Source organism: Thunnus thynnus, chromosome 16 (genome assembly GCF_963924715.1).
Source record: "Thunnus thynnus chromosome 16, fThuThy2.1, whole genome shotgun sequence".
Classification (NCBI taxonomy): Eukaryota; Metazoa; Chordata; class Actinopteri; order Scombriformes; family Scombridae; genus Thunnus; species Thunnus thynnus.
Window position 1 is genome coordinate 23,777,560 of NC_089532.1, and position 15,079 is coordinate 23,792,638.

Here is a 15,079-nt window from a genome sequence, read left to right on the forward strand (position 1 = left end):
ATCCAAAGCTCTGATCAGCCTCCTTCAGTCTCCAGAGCATCTCTGAGGAATCAGCTGACATGTGATCAGCCGTAGAGATGCCAGGCACGCACATGCACATGGGAGTTGTGTTCTAAATGTCTGACTCTCATATGTATCCTGCAAAGTTTATTAGGCAGATACTGATGATTTTTGTCTGCAGTTAGCCTGTTTAAGTGTAATTTAAAACGGTATACTGTCCTTTGACTCACACATAATCTAATCGTTCAACACGGCAGTTATTTACAATAATGTGATTACACTGCTAAGCCACACGTTTTCTTCATAAACAGGTTATACTGCATATATAAAACATAAAGGAACACAGCTGTGTGACGTAAGCCTTTGTTATAATGTAATACTGACATGATGTTTTCCTTTTATTTCTCTACTGGTCAAGCAGATGTGTGACTGTGTGTGTGTAATTGTTGTTCTGTCAAACTTCTGCTCATCTCTCCAGCTATTGTGTCAAAAAATCATTATAATAATAAATTTACAATAACAATCAACCAGGCTGAATAACATCTAGAACAACTTGAAACACCCCTAAGGGTTTATTCTGAATATTGTGTATTAATGAAACCCTCCTCTCTGAAGTAGTATGTTGCTCTATAGTGTGTTGTTCAGCCCATTTCAGAACACAGGATGGCAGAGTTAGTCAGACATGAAGATATGAGCGTTCATCATAGACAACATGGTAACACGCTAAATGTATACAGACTGGATTGATATCGAGCTTTTCATTTAAAAGAAAAAGGTCCAAATTTGTGCAGATATATTAACTCTGATGTGTTTGTCGAATACAAAATTCAGTCTGGACAAGATAATCCCGTGTTCTGAAATAAACCATCCTCAAATTACTGCAGCTCTCACTCACTCACCCCCCCCCCCCCCCCCCCCACTCTCTCTCCTCTCTCTGTCTCTGTCTCTCTGTCTCTCTCTGTCTCTCTCTCTCTCTGTCTCTGTCTGTCTCTCTCTCTCTGTCTCTCTCTCTCTGTCTCTCTCTCTCTCTCTCTCTCTCTCCCCCCCTCCCTTCCCTCTCCCTATATTAACTCAAAGGTTTCCCTCCTTTAACAGCACAATGATCAAACATTCTTGTCTCTTTCTGTTTTTTGTTTTAATTTCACCAACTTTGTTCATTTATTTTCTTTTTTATTAATATAATTTTTCTGATTCATTTCTATTTGATTTGTTTTCTCCTCTTTTATTTATTTATTTTTATTTTGTTTTGTGCTATGTTTTTTTTATTTCGTTTTTTTTTTTTTTTTCCTTTTCTTCTCTTCTGTTCTCCCCCCCTCCTTTAGATCGTAATGTCTCACTTGCCTATAGCTAAAAGGTAAGCCTGGTCACATGAACGACACACCCCGTTCTGATTGGCTCTTCCTACTGACATTTCAACCTAACCTCTGATCTCCTCCGATTTCTCCTGCATATGGTGTTAATCTCTCCATGTTTATTCCTCCATGTTTTCTTGACTTTAAGCAGGTCTGCATGAGTTTACAGCAGTCTTGTCTTAATTAAAAGGAAATGTCATTTTCAACTCATCTGTGAGTGCAGTTTGGTGTGACACATTTAAGAATCTGTAATAACAGGGCATTGTCTTTTTTTGAGCTCAAAATTTCCCCAGTTTTATGATCTAGATTTTCATCTTGAAGCACGTAGTGTATCAGTCCTGTCCTCCTGTCACTTGGTTGATCAAGTTTCTGTCCCAGCTCTTGTTCTTATAACATTTATTTAAACATTTAAACAGAAACCTGTTTACAGAACCAGCAGAAACAGAGCAACATTCACTCAATCAGTCTCTGGTCACGTGTAGTAGTTCGACAAGTTGAGCAGCTAAATCAATTTCTGAACAAGAGATTCTTTTAGGCGGCAGAGGATGCAGTTTTACTAATGAGGAGCTACAGTGTGTGACTCTGCAGATGCATGCAGGTTATTGAACAAGACTTCATCGAAACAGTAATTAGTTTGTGTCCATTCATCCGTCTTTCACATTATCACTTAGCTTGTATTTGTTGATGAAAAATGTAATACATTTAATTAAAGTTCTCATTTGGTTTTAGTTGTGAAAAAAGGTTGTCAACGAGTATTTTAGATTTCATTGATGGAATGAACACTGATATACAGATGGTAATGTGATCATTTGTTAAGATAGACGTAGCAGCCACCTGTTGGCCCCGCCCACACCTAACAGCATATACAGTAGCCAAAAACATACTGCATGACCCTGAATAAACCTGAGGATTTAGGCATCAACAAACAGGACCACTGACACAATGACGGGGAATTATTTTTTCCATGTTCAGTATGACAAAAAAATCATCACATGCAGCTTTAATAGCTAACAACAAACATAGATTTTATACATTTTTTTTAAGCTCTTATGCAGCTGATTTGGCATTTACCCCTCAGAGATTTTGACATTTTTCCTCGTGCGTATTGGTGCATGTCGTCTAGCTTCACCAGATCTTCATTATACCAAACTACACTCAGTGTCATGATGAAAGTGATAGATCCTTTTCTTTTTTTTTTAACCATGTGAGATTTTGACTCTTTTGTCCTTGAACTCACTCAGTAATTTTCCTGTCTGTTCTGTTAACCTGTGATGTCACACTGACCTGGTGAAACTTTGCCTCTAACCTTTTGTATGCTCCTCTCTTCCTGGTATTGATATGATGTAGCACTGCACACACACACACACACACACACACACGAACTGACACATCCTTAAAAATGGGTAAGCACACCTCTACATAGTTCTACACACAAACACAAACGCACTGTCTGAATGAATAACTTTTAACTAACAAAGTTTGTTTTTCTTTTTCAGTAGTTATGTGTTTATTTGCAATAAGTAACTTAGTTGTGGTAAAATTAAGCAGAAGAATAATGAAGTTATACTGCGTATGTGTACATGTTGTGATATGTTTTGTGTTTATCAGTCAGTTGGTGTGTGTGTGTGTGTGTGTGTGTGTGTTATGTCTTTACATTCTCTCTAAATATACTTTTTCTGTTTGGCAAATTTCTGTTTTTATTCAGTTTTCTCTGTTTTTGTTTGTCACTTTCTTCTTTATTTTCCTTTTCTCCCATTCCCTATATCTTTTGTTGTTGCTCCCTTCCTCTACTACTTTTTTTCGCCCTCTTTTCCTTTCCTCTTCCCTCATTTCCTTCCCTTTCCTCTCTTCTCCTCTCCTTTCCTCTCCTCCCCTTGCCTCCCCTCACCTCTCCTCTCCCTTCCCCTCCTTTCCTTTCCTCTTTTCTCTTCTTTTCTCTCCTTTTTTTCCCCTCTCCTCGCCTTGCCTCACCTTGCCTCTCCTTTCTTTTCCTTTCCTTTTCCATTCCTCTCCTCTCATTTCCTTTCCTCTCTTTCCTCTTCTTTCCTTTCTTTTCCTTTGTTCTCCTGCTTCTCTCCTGCCTCCTCCTCCTCTCCAGAGGAGCATAGTGTTATGTATCTAATGGTCCCTAAACCACTAGACAGCTTTAACCTGCTCAGGGTGAAGGGGAAGGGTCTGAAGCAGAAGGTCCTTCATGCTAGCTGTGAATGGTACGCCTTGTAGATAGAACAGTAGTTTAGCTTTTACCTCATGTACTTTAATAACATCTTTGGACACAATATGTCTAGTGTAGTTCCCCAACAATATTAGTATTAACTTAATGGAGTAAACACATTTTCATTTTATGTGATGGCCAATGAGAGCTGAGCACCACAGAAGGATCAGCTGACACTGAAAGTGTAGGTAGAGAGCAGGTTGTGTAACATCAGCACTTTGCTTTTTTTTATCACTTAATCCAAATAGTTGTCAAGCCTGTTGTTGCCTTCACAAGGCAAGTGTGAAACATATGATGTCAAAACAAGTTTATTTATATAGCTTTTATATATAGCTTTTAATTACACATGCAATCTCAGAGGACCTCACAGAGGAAAAAACCCTTAAAACAAAAAGTGTTTAGTTGTGTAGTGTTTCTGGAGTATATGAGTATATGATGGGACCGAAGCTAGTCCAGTGTTTCTAAGGAACTAGAACGAACCAGTATAGAATAATAAATGTAGCAGCTTGTATGTTGCCTGTCTGTTGTCCTGTGTGTCTGTCGTTCTGTCTGCGTCTGTGTGTCTGTAGGAGTGTGTGCTGTCTGCCTCAGTAGGGCAGCATGTAATTATCTTGTTGTCCCCTCATCCTTTTCTCCTCTTATTTACCTCCTCCCTCCTCTCCTCTATCCCTTCATCCACCCTCACTTGCCCCCTTCACCTCAACCCCTCCGACCCCTGCCGCCTCCACAGGCTCCTGCCTCGAGATTCTTCGGGGAGAAAGTCCGGCTCTTGGGGAGGCCGGGAGCGACTCGGCGTCCCCCATGTCTCCTCGGACTAGCAAGAGCCGCATGTCCATGAAGCTGCGACGCTCCTCTGGATCGGCCAATAAGACTTGAGCTTTCCAGACACTTCATATCATGTTACTCCTTGAAAGACGTTTCTTTAGAGGGAATTTGGTCTGTAATTGTACCTAAAAAAGAAAGAAAAAGAAAAAAAAAAAAAGTACAAGAAATTAAACATGACACAACGGTTAAAACAAGTTAAAAGTCGCCCCCCCCGCCCCTCCCCAGCATGCTGCCGTTCTGATTAGACACTGGCCTTTTATGTACAGAACGCTTCATTGCACAGTTGTACTCTCAAAAACTCATGTAATAGTTTATCTACTCTACTGTATTTTTGTGGGCTATAATTATACTGTAACTTAATTTTGAAAGTCCTCACAGCTGCTGCATTTATCCTCAGCTTTGCTCACAAAAAAAAAACCCCACATAAACCAGTTAAACCAGTGCTGCAGCATGCTGATTTTTGCCACAGTAGCGACAGCTGAACAAGTGCAGCCTAAGCAGCGCAGTATTAGTTCATAATCATTTGTAGAACAAAGAACTCCCGCACATTTCTATACTTGCAAATAGAGAAGATTTATTGGGAACAACATTTCAGTACACAGACCTTCATCAGGTTATTTTACAAGATAAAAGGAGAGACCATCTGAAGTAGGTTGGTTGACCCATGTGGACCAATCAGGTCACACTACAGACTGACTGTCAGTCTGTAGTGTGACCTGATTGTTCTTTGTTCCACTATAGTCGGTTCATGGTCTTCTCCTGACGACGTACAGGAGCACAAAAGTTCTGCTCCTTCATAATCATCTGTGCCATGTTCAAAATTGCACAAACTCAAGTGTAACCAGGACTGCAAAAAGCTAAAGTGTGCCACATTGTACCTCGCTCTGCTTTCAGCTGGACTGCGTACACTTATTAGAGAGCTCGGTCGGTGAGATCAAACTGCAGAACAAAGAGAAAGAGTCTCCGTGTGATGTTGCGCTCTTGAAAGATGTTTATGGGAAATCTGTATATTTGTATTATAGTCAGCCTGCGCGTGTACAGACAGAAAGCTGAGTTTTGATATAAAAAAATAATAATGTTTTCAGAGTGATGGCGCCTGTAGAAAGTTGCATGAAAAAGCAAGATAGTAAAAGTCTATTTTTGTTGTCGGAGCAGCGTTAGGCCCATAAAGATAGTACTGATGAGAGCAGGGGTCGGTTTCTATTCACTCCTCATAAAATGTAAATAGAAACTCATTCGTTTGCTAACAATAAAGAAAACGTGACGTTCCTTCTTTAGAGGTTGGACGCAGTCAAGCCAAAAATGTTTTCAGTGTTTGAATCCAGAAGAAAATCCTCCCCCCCCCCGCCTGAACTGATGGGACTGAACATGACCCGACCCTTTCTCCGAGCGCGACAAACAGTGTTATAGTGATGATGGAGGGATTGTTTGTCTTTCATTCATGAATATAGATGAATATAGACGAACACGACAAACCGCTAAAAGAACCGAGCACTTGTTACATAAAGTTTAGTTATGACGTTTTTTGCTCATGCTGTAAAATGTGGACAAGCACTGATGTTTGTTTATTTTCCTTCAGTCTGATGAAATTTGTTGTTTTTTTTTTGTTGTTGTTTTTTTTTTATTGACTGTTTTCACCCGAACAAGAATGTCGCTGTCACTCTGTCATCTGATGCAATGGAACCACAGCTTTTCTTTCTTTGTTCGTCTCGAGTATATAAATATATATATTCTGTATATCTATATATGTATGAGTCTAAATATAAATATATATATATAGTAGATATAAGAATATCTATAAGAATATGTACAGTGTGAGAAGGCTTGTTGTGTATATACTGTTATGTGAGAATAGCTGCCAAAGCCAAACAAATGGGTTGACACTACAAGATTTTATGCTTCAACGGTTCCTCTTTTATAACCAGTTTGCACTTCATCTTATTTTAGCTCAGATATTCTACTTTACAGCTGACGTGTTGAACCTTGATGCCACAGCCAGACTCTGGAAGAACAGAGGAAAAAATTAGGATTGTCCATGATCTTGTAAATTTGTTTGGGGACGTCCATGTTGTTTTTTTGTTAAATGTCACTTTGTTTTTCCTCCAAACATGAATTACTGTAAAAGCGGAGACACACTGGGCCTGGTGTGTGAAGCACTTAACGTCACTATAGCTGCAAATGTGGAGCGGTCCACATATATAAAGGGGGGGATTTGAGGACATGTTTAATGTCAATAAGAGAAGTTTAAGTCCATCGTTTTCAGTGTTTCTTTTTTTTTGTTGTTGTTGTTAAATAAGGCCAAGTGTCTTTCTGTTCGAGGCGGTTTTAGTGGTGAAAAAGGAAAATCAAAGCGTAAAAAAAAGAAAGATTCTGTATATTCAAGTCCAAAGAGGGGGAGAAATTAGAGATGGCAACTTGTATGAATGCTTTTCTTTTCCGTTTTTGTTGTTTTGTTTTTTTTTACTCCGCTCTTGTATTTAGACTCATCCCCAGCTCCAGCTCTGGATTGAGGGGATCCGCATGTAATCAAAAATCTAACACTACCATAGAGGATTTTTTTTTTTTTTTGTGTTAAACGTCTTCATTCGAGCACTCCATCAGTCAGACTCAACACAAACACAAGTCACAAATATTCAAATTAGTTTGTATGGTTGAAGTACTTGAGGTGTGCTTGATTTATTACACCTCAGTGGCCTCAAACACTCATTCCAAAGCTTAATTATCACTGTTTTCATAATAATCATGGCTGTGGTTTTACAGGGTTTTTCGTTCATCCACGTGATCCCTTATAAAGGAAACCTACATACTGTATATGAAAGATCTGTATGTGACAGTAGAGGTACATGTTATAAAGGTTTTGCATAATGCTTCACTGCTTAATTTGAGTGTGTTACACGGGCTGTTTCTTCTGTTTCACTTTAATGTTTTTTTTTTTCCAGACATATCCTCCACAGAGAGGAGAGGGATTGTAAACAGATTTTTTTTGGACCTTCTGCAGGGTTGACATTGATCAATTTTAAAAATGACATTGTAAAATAAGGTCAAATTCATGCTACTTTGTGTGTGAATATTTGAAGTCAGCTGAGATTTGAGTTTTCCCTTTAAATTATTGTTGCTCATGTACTTTTTATTACTAATGAGCAAGTGAATGGACTCTGAGGTTGAAGCACCCGCTGATTGGTCAAGACAAGTGGTCTAGTAGCCCCAGTTCACCCCAGGACTGATCTGTACATGCTGTATATACACTGCTGCTCACCTGCCAGTCAGACACCATGTCCCACACTCACTCCTAGGATGTTATTCACTTAGTCACATGTCACTTCTTTACCCAGCCACATCCGAGGCTCCGTCCCAGAACCTTAAACACACAGCAACGCCCTGCTTACTCACACTCCTTCCACCTGAAGTTCACATCCTCTTTGTGTTAAAACACCAGTGACTTCACATGATGGCTCCAGTCATGATGATGCTGCTTTCAAGTCCCAAGGGTAAAAATGGGGAAAATCACATACTTCAAAGTTGTTTTACAGATAGCAAATACTCCTGAGGGTTTCAGTGTTTGGAAGTAAACTCCAAATGATCTGCTTACACAGCACAACTGAACTCAGATGTATGACTGGAAATGGGTGTGTGTGAAGTTTAAAAAATCTCTTTAGAAGCAACCAAAATCTATAGAAATCCTAAGTAACTCAAAGCCTTTCAGCATTATTAAAAATCAACTACACTGAGTCACTGTATTTAGGTAGAGAGATTTATTTTTCTGCCTCTTTGGCCCAAATCTGATCTCTTCTTTCTTTTTTTTTTCTAAAAAGGGGGGGAAATCAGATTCCCCTTTATTTCCCGCTGCTTAAACAGCCGTAACAACCGCAGAAATCGCCGTTCACAAATAAAAAAAAAAAATTGGAACTTGTGTGTCTGTGTAGATGGATGCTCTGACTGTGAGGGCAGTGATGGATACGGGTTCAGCTGTTGTCCAGACGTCAGTGTGGGACAAGGCTGATGTATGTAACTACTGACTATACATACTGCATGACGCCAGTTCAGTACTAACTGCATGTGTTGACCGTGTATCACAACAGCTGTATCACAACACACACACACACACTCCGCAACCTATGTTACTGTCAAACCTGTAGTATGTATGTAAACATGTGTAACGTCTGTTTCACACACAGACAGCGTGGATGTGCGATGATGGAATTTGACAATAAACGATTCGTACCACCGACTGCTTTAATGTGTGTATGTGAGTGTATGTAAAAGGTTGACAGTGCACAACGCCCATTGATCTTAATGAACATTTATTGACAATAATTTAGATTTCACATTCAACATCAAACATATCAAAATAGTACTGTATAGGCTTCATAGAACAATTTAAACTTTTTATGACTAAGAAAACAAACCATGAGCATGTTGTCATAGCTACCCCGCCGCCTGCTGTTTATTTGTTGATTGTGTTGTCTTCGCTTGCTGTCTTGTTTTGCTTCTATCTTGTTGTGTGTTAAGTGTCAGACTAAAGGACCGCAGTGGAAATAAGCCTTCAGGCGGTACTGTGTTTTCACCCTCGGTGATTTTTAATGTGTGTAAAGACTGTAGTGCAGTGTTATATCATCAAATAAATCCATTCATTCATTCATTCAACTACAATTACATTTTTAGCATCATGAAGGCATTTTAGCAAATATCTCCAACAGTAATTTATAATCAATAAAGACAAAAGACATTTTTTTACTAGCTGTACTAACATTAAATGCTTCATTTCTGTATCAAAATATTTTATAGCTGAGAAATCAATTGGCACATTTACTATAAAAGGCATATTATGGTCTATTTGATTATTTTCTGTTTTCGTTTGATTCTTTTATTGTTCACTGTACATGAAAATGGTCTTTAAAACGGGAGTCAGGACATTGATTCTGTCTCCAGTTCTCAGGGTAAGAAAGGTCACTTTCTAAACGTAATTACAGGTCATTGATTATGGTCTGGCTCAAGTCAGTAATGTAACACACTGGACTCCTCCTGAGTATCAGTGTAATCAGATTACTTTGCCACAGACATGAGTGAAGTGTGTCAATCATTGCGTCAATGTATGTTAAGTGAGTGTCTCTTAATATCATTAGTCATAATCAAAACATCCTTTGTGACTTGTCCTCAGTCCAAAAGGTAATCCTCTCAAGATGTTACCTACTATAGCAGTTGAGCTACTGTGTTTGAATGTCAGATCATTTACAGAGTGCTGAGAGAAACGAGAGAAGCTGAATGAAGATGGCGTTCTCTGTGCCAATATTGATAGATATATTCTCTATATGAGAGTAGAAATATAGAGACAATGTCTGACTTATGACTTCCTTGAAACAACCAAATAAATACCGACAAACAATTTGATTCTGTCTAAAGTTTCAATATCATTCAAGAATACTGGTCACTTTGATAAGACTCCAATTTTAAAGTCTGTATCTTAATAATCCTGCTGTTAACGCTTCTTAAATTGATCATGGAACATATTACATCTGCCATCTGTTAAGTTAATAGAAATGCGAGATTGTGTCACTCATTAATGTGGAATTACACTCAGAACTACATGTGGAGAACTGTAGGAGTCCACTCATGTAAGCGGACATGGTTTCAGGACCATGGACAGAGCATCGTGGTTTTTTTATACACGTTTCAAGTTAGTTTCAGCACCATGGACAGTTCAGAACAACTATTTAATTGTCTAGTTTCAGCGACGTGATCAGTTTGTATTATGATCATGGATATAATAATTACATGTGTGCCAGCTTAGTAGTCAGGATGCATATTGACCTTTAAAGAAAAGGAACAGAACCGTATATTTCAGTGTAAATGAAAACCTAAACAGCTCATCTTCCTTAATATAATAATCATCGACTGATCGTTTGTCCAAATGATTTCAAGTGTGTGTCTCGCGCGCGTTTTACGGTCGCACTGCCATCTGCAGCAGCATCACTTGCCGGTTCTCGGTGGGGTGAGACTTGTTGATGTGTCTCGTGAGCCCCGGGGAGCTGAAGAATGTGGACGGACAGTGCTTGCACGTGAAGACCTGCTGCTGTTGCTGCTGCTCGCGCTCCCCGCTGCCGCTCTCTTCTCTGTGCACGTGGAATACGTCTGGTCTGAGTCCTCCTCCCAGTGTCCCCGCCAGTAACTCGTCCCTCATCGCGTGCCACAGACGGTGCTTGTCCCTGATTTCAACTGACGGGAAGCGCGCGCCACACAGGTGGCACAGAAAGACCTGGTTCTGTCCGCCACTATTCTCACGCGCCTGCCCGTAAGATGAAGGTGGAGGAGAGGCTCGCGCTGTCATCTCGTGCGCGGCCAGGTGTTTCTTCAGGTAAGCCTGTCGGCGGAACTTCTTCCCGCAGTACCGGCACTCGTACACGTCCTCCTCCGGTAACGCCTGGATGAACGGTAGAGGAGGGTGCGGCTGCTGCTGTGGCAGGTCCGCGCGCTCCTCTGGGTTAGACATAAGGAGGCTGGAGGCTGGACTGTCCGCCGCTCTCACGTGCTGCTGCAGGTCCAAGCAGCTCTCTACCGGGCTCCGGTAATGACACGAGGAATCATAGCGAGGAGGCGCGAGGCTGTCGCTGTCGGGGCTGTCTCGAGACCGAGCGTGCAGCAGAAGCAGGGAAGGCTCGCGCCTGACGCGGGAGCTGTCCTGCGCCTCGTGGTGCTGATTCGTGTTGATGCGCAGCAGCTCGTTCTCCTTTCCCTCCATCTCTACCGGCTGCCTCTCGTGCTGAATGGGCCCGCGTGCCTCTTTTAATGGCTGGCTCTTGTTCGTAGGAGTCTCGCATCCTCGGTTGTTGACCGGACGCGGTTTGTGCCAGCGCCGATGAGAGGCTAGATTGGCGGGACAGCTAAAGACTTTGTCGCACTCGGGGCACCGGTACTCCACGCGCACTATGCGGGAGCACTTGTGCTGCGCGAGGGAGAAAGGGTCGGGGTACTCCTCTTTACACAGCTGGCAGATGAACTCTCCAAGCGGCGGGTTCCCGTTAAGAGCAGACGACTTTTCCCGGTGCCTCCTCAGCTCCGGACTCTCCTTCTTGATCCGCAGACCTAAAACCGGCGAGGTCGTGACCTCATCCTCGAAGTTCAGTTTCCGGTTCACCTTGGGTTTCTTGGACGGGTTTCCCGCCGCCGGTTTGTTGTGTCTGTTGTTGTTCACTCGCTGATCCGGTTCCAGGAACGAGCCTTTCCTCTCAGCGTGATGCTGCTCCTGATTCATCAGTGTCAGTGGCGGGAACAGGTGCACGTGAGCCATACTCGGGTCGTATTTGTCATTGAGACCGTAGGACGGCGCGTGGTGGCGGCTGCTGCTCGCGAGGAGTCTCTCGATAGAAGTCGGCGTGGAGCTCACCAGGAACGGCAGCTCCGGTAACTCTGCCGGCAGCTCTGACACCGGGGAGGATGTCAGGCACCTGCCGGGGAATAACGGCTGCTTCTCTCCCTCCTCGTGCTGCTCTAGCAGTCTCGTGCCAACCGGTTTGACAGGGCTTAAAGTGAAGTCGCGTGGAGGAGGTGGAGGTGGGAAGAAGCAGGAGAAGTCACCACCGGGAGTCAAAACGTCCACGTCGGTCACCTGCTCCTCGGTCTCCGGTAACTGCGCGCGCCGGTCCGCCTCTGCCTCCAGCGCGGACTCCACGTGCGGGCTCCACGCCTCCCTGATACCGGCGGAGTCCTCGCGGGACACCGGGAGCAGTCCGACACTCAACACACCGTCTTCCTTCACCGCCTCCGGTCTAGTCCCTTCAGGCTTATCACTGTCATACGTTACAGGACCGTTGTTACCGTTATTTCGTGATCGGTATGACGCCGAACATCGCCGGTTTCTCTTCACCAAGAATCCTCGAGGCATGGTGATGATGACGATGATGCTCGGCGCGTGGCACCACCGGGCGGAAAGAACAACAACTCCTGTCTCGAGCGCACTTTCAAGTAGAGCTTTGAAGTGCCGGAGAGAGAGAGAGAGAAGGGAGAGAGTGAGAGAGAGAGAGAGAGAGAGAGAGAGAGAGAGAGAGAGAGAGAGAGAGGCGCGTGCAGGTGTGACAGGAGCACGAGAGAGAGAGAAAGTGTGTCAGTGTCCGTGATGCGCGTGTTTGTTTTTATTCATCAGTCTCCCTCACACACACGTACGCGCGCACACACAATTTGGCTACATACTTTGAAAACTACCCCCAAAAAATGTAAATTAGAAATTAAATAACCGACTGAAACAGACGTTTTGGGGTTCAAGGGAACAACGACTGGTCACTGTAATAAACCCCTGAAGGAGATTCAGCATAGTTCCCAAAATCACTTCAAAATAATTATATTTTGTGTTTACATGAAACGAACTATACGATGAAATGCACCTTTTAAATGGTGAGTGTGGAATTATCAGGTCAGGTGAGACTTTTTAGTCAACACGTAAAACACGAATGTTCTAGTTTTTAAATGAGTTTTTGGAGTTGAATCGTGTAAAAAACTGTATAATCTCGTGTAAATCTGAATGCCTGCACTGCCTTCATTCATTGCCTTTGGAAAGTATAGAAACTATTTTATGAGACTTTTGACTGTTTCTTTCTGACCTCCTTTTTCTTTCTTTTATATGATTGCATTTTGGCAGGTTTTAGTTCTTCTGTTGTCGTATTGTTTCCGTTTTTTAGCAGCTGGGCTCCTATTAAGACGGGTATATTAATATGTGTAATGCCAAAAGTCTTTACTTTCACTATTATTATTATTCACTTGATTTTCTTATCATTTGCCTATAATCATTTTAAATTAATAATACATTTAATTTGTACCGCACTTTTCATTCATAGTGAAACTCCAAGTGCTACAGTATTAATAACATAGAACACACATCATAAAAGAAAATAGTAATAGAGTTAGTTAGTTCTACATTTCCTGGCTTTTAGTACCATTTAGTATATGGTAAATGAACTGCATTTATATAGCGCCTTTCTAGTCTCATCAACCACTCAAAGCGCTTTACAATACATGTCGACATTCACCCATTTACACACACATTCATACACTGATGGCAAAGGCTGCCATGCAAGGTGCTAACGTGCTCTTCAGGATCTAATCTAATACTCATTCACACTCACACACACACACACACACACACACACACACACCGCTGGCGCAGCCATCGGGAGCAATTTGGGGTTCAGTATCTTGCCCAAGGACACTTCAACATGCGGACTGGAGGAGCCGGGGATCCGACCGCCGATCTTCCGATTAGTGGACAACTGGCTCTACCGAATTTTCTCGTCCATTTCGCTTGCTGGAGTGTGAAATAACATGCTGTCACTGTTCCAGTGTTGATGAGGTCCTGCCACTCATCTTTTCTTCTTTTTACAAGAAACTCAGCTGCCTTCACCTGCCAACAGTGAGAGTCCAAATGGACACATTTTCAAGAGGAAAACCTGATCAGATTTGTATAAACAGTCTACATGTTGGAGTCAGTGTAGGAACAGCACCCAACAGCACCCATGGGATCAGATACAGATTGTATCTCCATAAGACTACTAATGACCGTCTCTGTCCTGCTGAGGCGTCTGATTATCAGTGTCTTTGCTGGTGGTGGGAATACCTCGGGCTTAGCTTTCCCTCAGTGTGTGTGTGTGTGTGGGGGTGTGTGTGTGTGTGTGTGTAGGAACTATTCACAGCCGTCCTCCCCCACTAGAAGCTGCTCTGGCTGATAAGGGATCGGAGGGAGATCCATCCATCCAACCAGCCTCTCCCCCCGGGCTAGGCCGGCCCCTCTGTGCGGGCCAGGCGCTCTATAGTTCGGCCAGTGGGCTCAGGCCAGCCGGCGTCGCTCCCTGGAAATCAATCAAGGCGGATGAGCGTGAGAACAAGCTTGAGGGTCGGGCTGCTGGCTTGACGAGGGCCGCCTGGGGAATAGAAATGAGAATAGAAACGAGATGGGTGGAGAGTCACTAAACACTAAAAACTAATTAAGCACCAAGCTCGATCTTCACTTTAGTGATTTTTCACTGTAATTGTCAGCTGCTAATGTCTCTCAGAGTGGAAACCTTGACCCAGGTTTAACATTTATTGACCCCACTGACTGAAACCCATTTATGCCAGCAGGAAAAACAGCTATTGAAATGTTTGGAATGACTAAAATAAAAAAGCTGATGTTGAGCCAAAATAATGAAAAACTAAATTATGTTTTTTTTTTTTTTTATCCCATAAGGTTGATTTGCTATTTCATAATGTTGACCTGAAAAGCAAAAAAAAATATTGACTTATTTCCTAATAATGATTTAGTTTCTCATTATTTTGACTTACTGTAGACAAAAAATGTTGAGTCTTATTTTTACTTTTACTTATTATTTCAATAGAATATACAGTATATTTTTATTATCCTGTCTAACTTTGTATCCATTTTTTCTTTACCTTGCAGATGTGAAATTTCATAGTAAGATGATATTTCACATACTGGAATTGGCAAAGTATTTCATGACACTCCTCCTCTGTCTCAAATATATAATGAAACACAAATGTTCTGTTGCAGTAACCGCTACACTATCTTCCATTTATTTCTGTAAACAGACTTGTCTACTCTACACTCAAGTGAGGAAAATGTGTGTCTGTTTTTTGCATCAGGCACTTAGTAGCTGTAATGCTTTGAAATGCTGAAAATCCATGACCCCAAGAGACTGGATAGATG

At 42.0% G+C, this 15,079-nt stretch overlaps 2 protein-coding genes across 9 annotated transcripts in view; one reads left to right on the plus strand and one right to left on the minus strand.

The window, feature by feature from the left end:
* Positions 1-9,031, plus strand: part of ralgapa1 (Ral GTPase activating protein catalytic subunit alpha 1) — a 70,954-nt gene extending 61,923 nt beyond the window's left edge. For 3 of the 8 annotated variants that reach the window (XM_067614196.1, XM_067614200.1, XM_067614197.1), the window contains 2 exons: positions 3,451-3,562; positions 4,298-9,031. In XM_067614196.1, the coding sequence (XP_067470297.1) occupies positions 3,451-3,562; positions 4,298-4,385 (200 nt within the window). In that variant the 3' untranslated portion in view covers positions 4,386-9,031. Of the gene's footprint in view, positions 1-1,322; positions 1,355-3,450; positions 3,563-4,297 lie in introns of all 8 variants that reach the window. The other 5 variants (XM_067614195.1, XM_067614199.1, XM_067614202.1 and 2 more) reach the window with 3 other exon arrangements.
* Positions 9,032-9,608: 577 nt separating this feature from the next.
* On the minus strand, positions 9,609-12,744 carry LOC137199713 (insulinoma-associated protein 2). Its single transcript, XM_067614203.1, has one exon. It carries the CDS (start codon positions 12,269-12,271, stop codon positions 10,331-10,333), a length of 1,941 nt encoding a protein of 646 aa, XP_067470304.1. The 5' UTR covers positions 12,272-12,744; the 3' UTR covers positions 9,609-10,330.
* Between the last annotated feature and the right edge of the window lie 2,335 nt (positions 12,745-15,079).

Coding starts and splice junctions, on each gene's coding strand:
- LOC137199713 (XM_067614203.1), bottom strand. CDS start 12,271: ATGCCTCGAGGATTCTTGGTGAAGAGAAACCGGCGATGTTCGGCGTCA.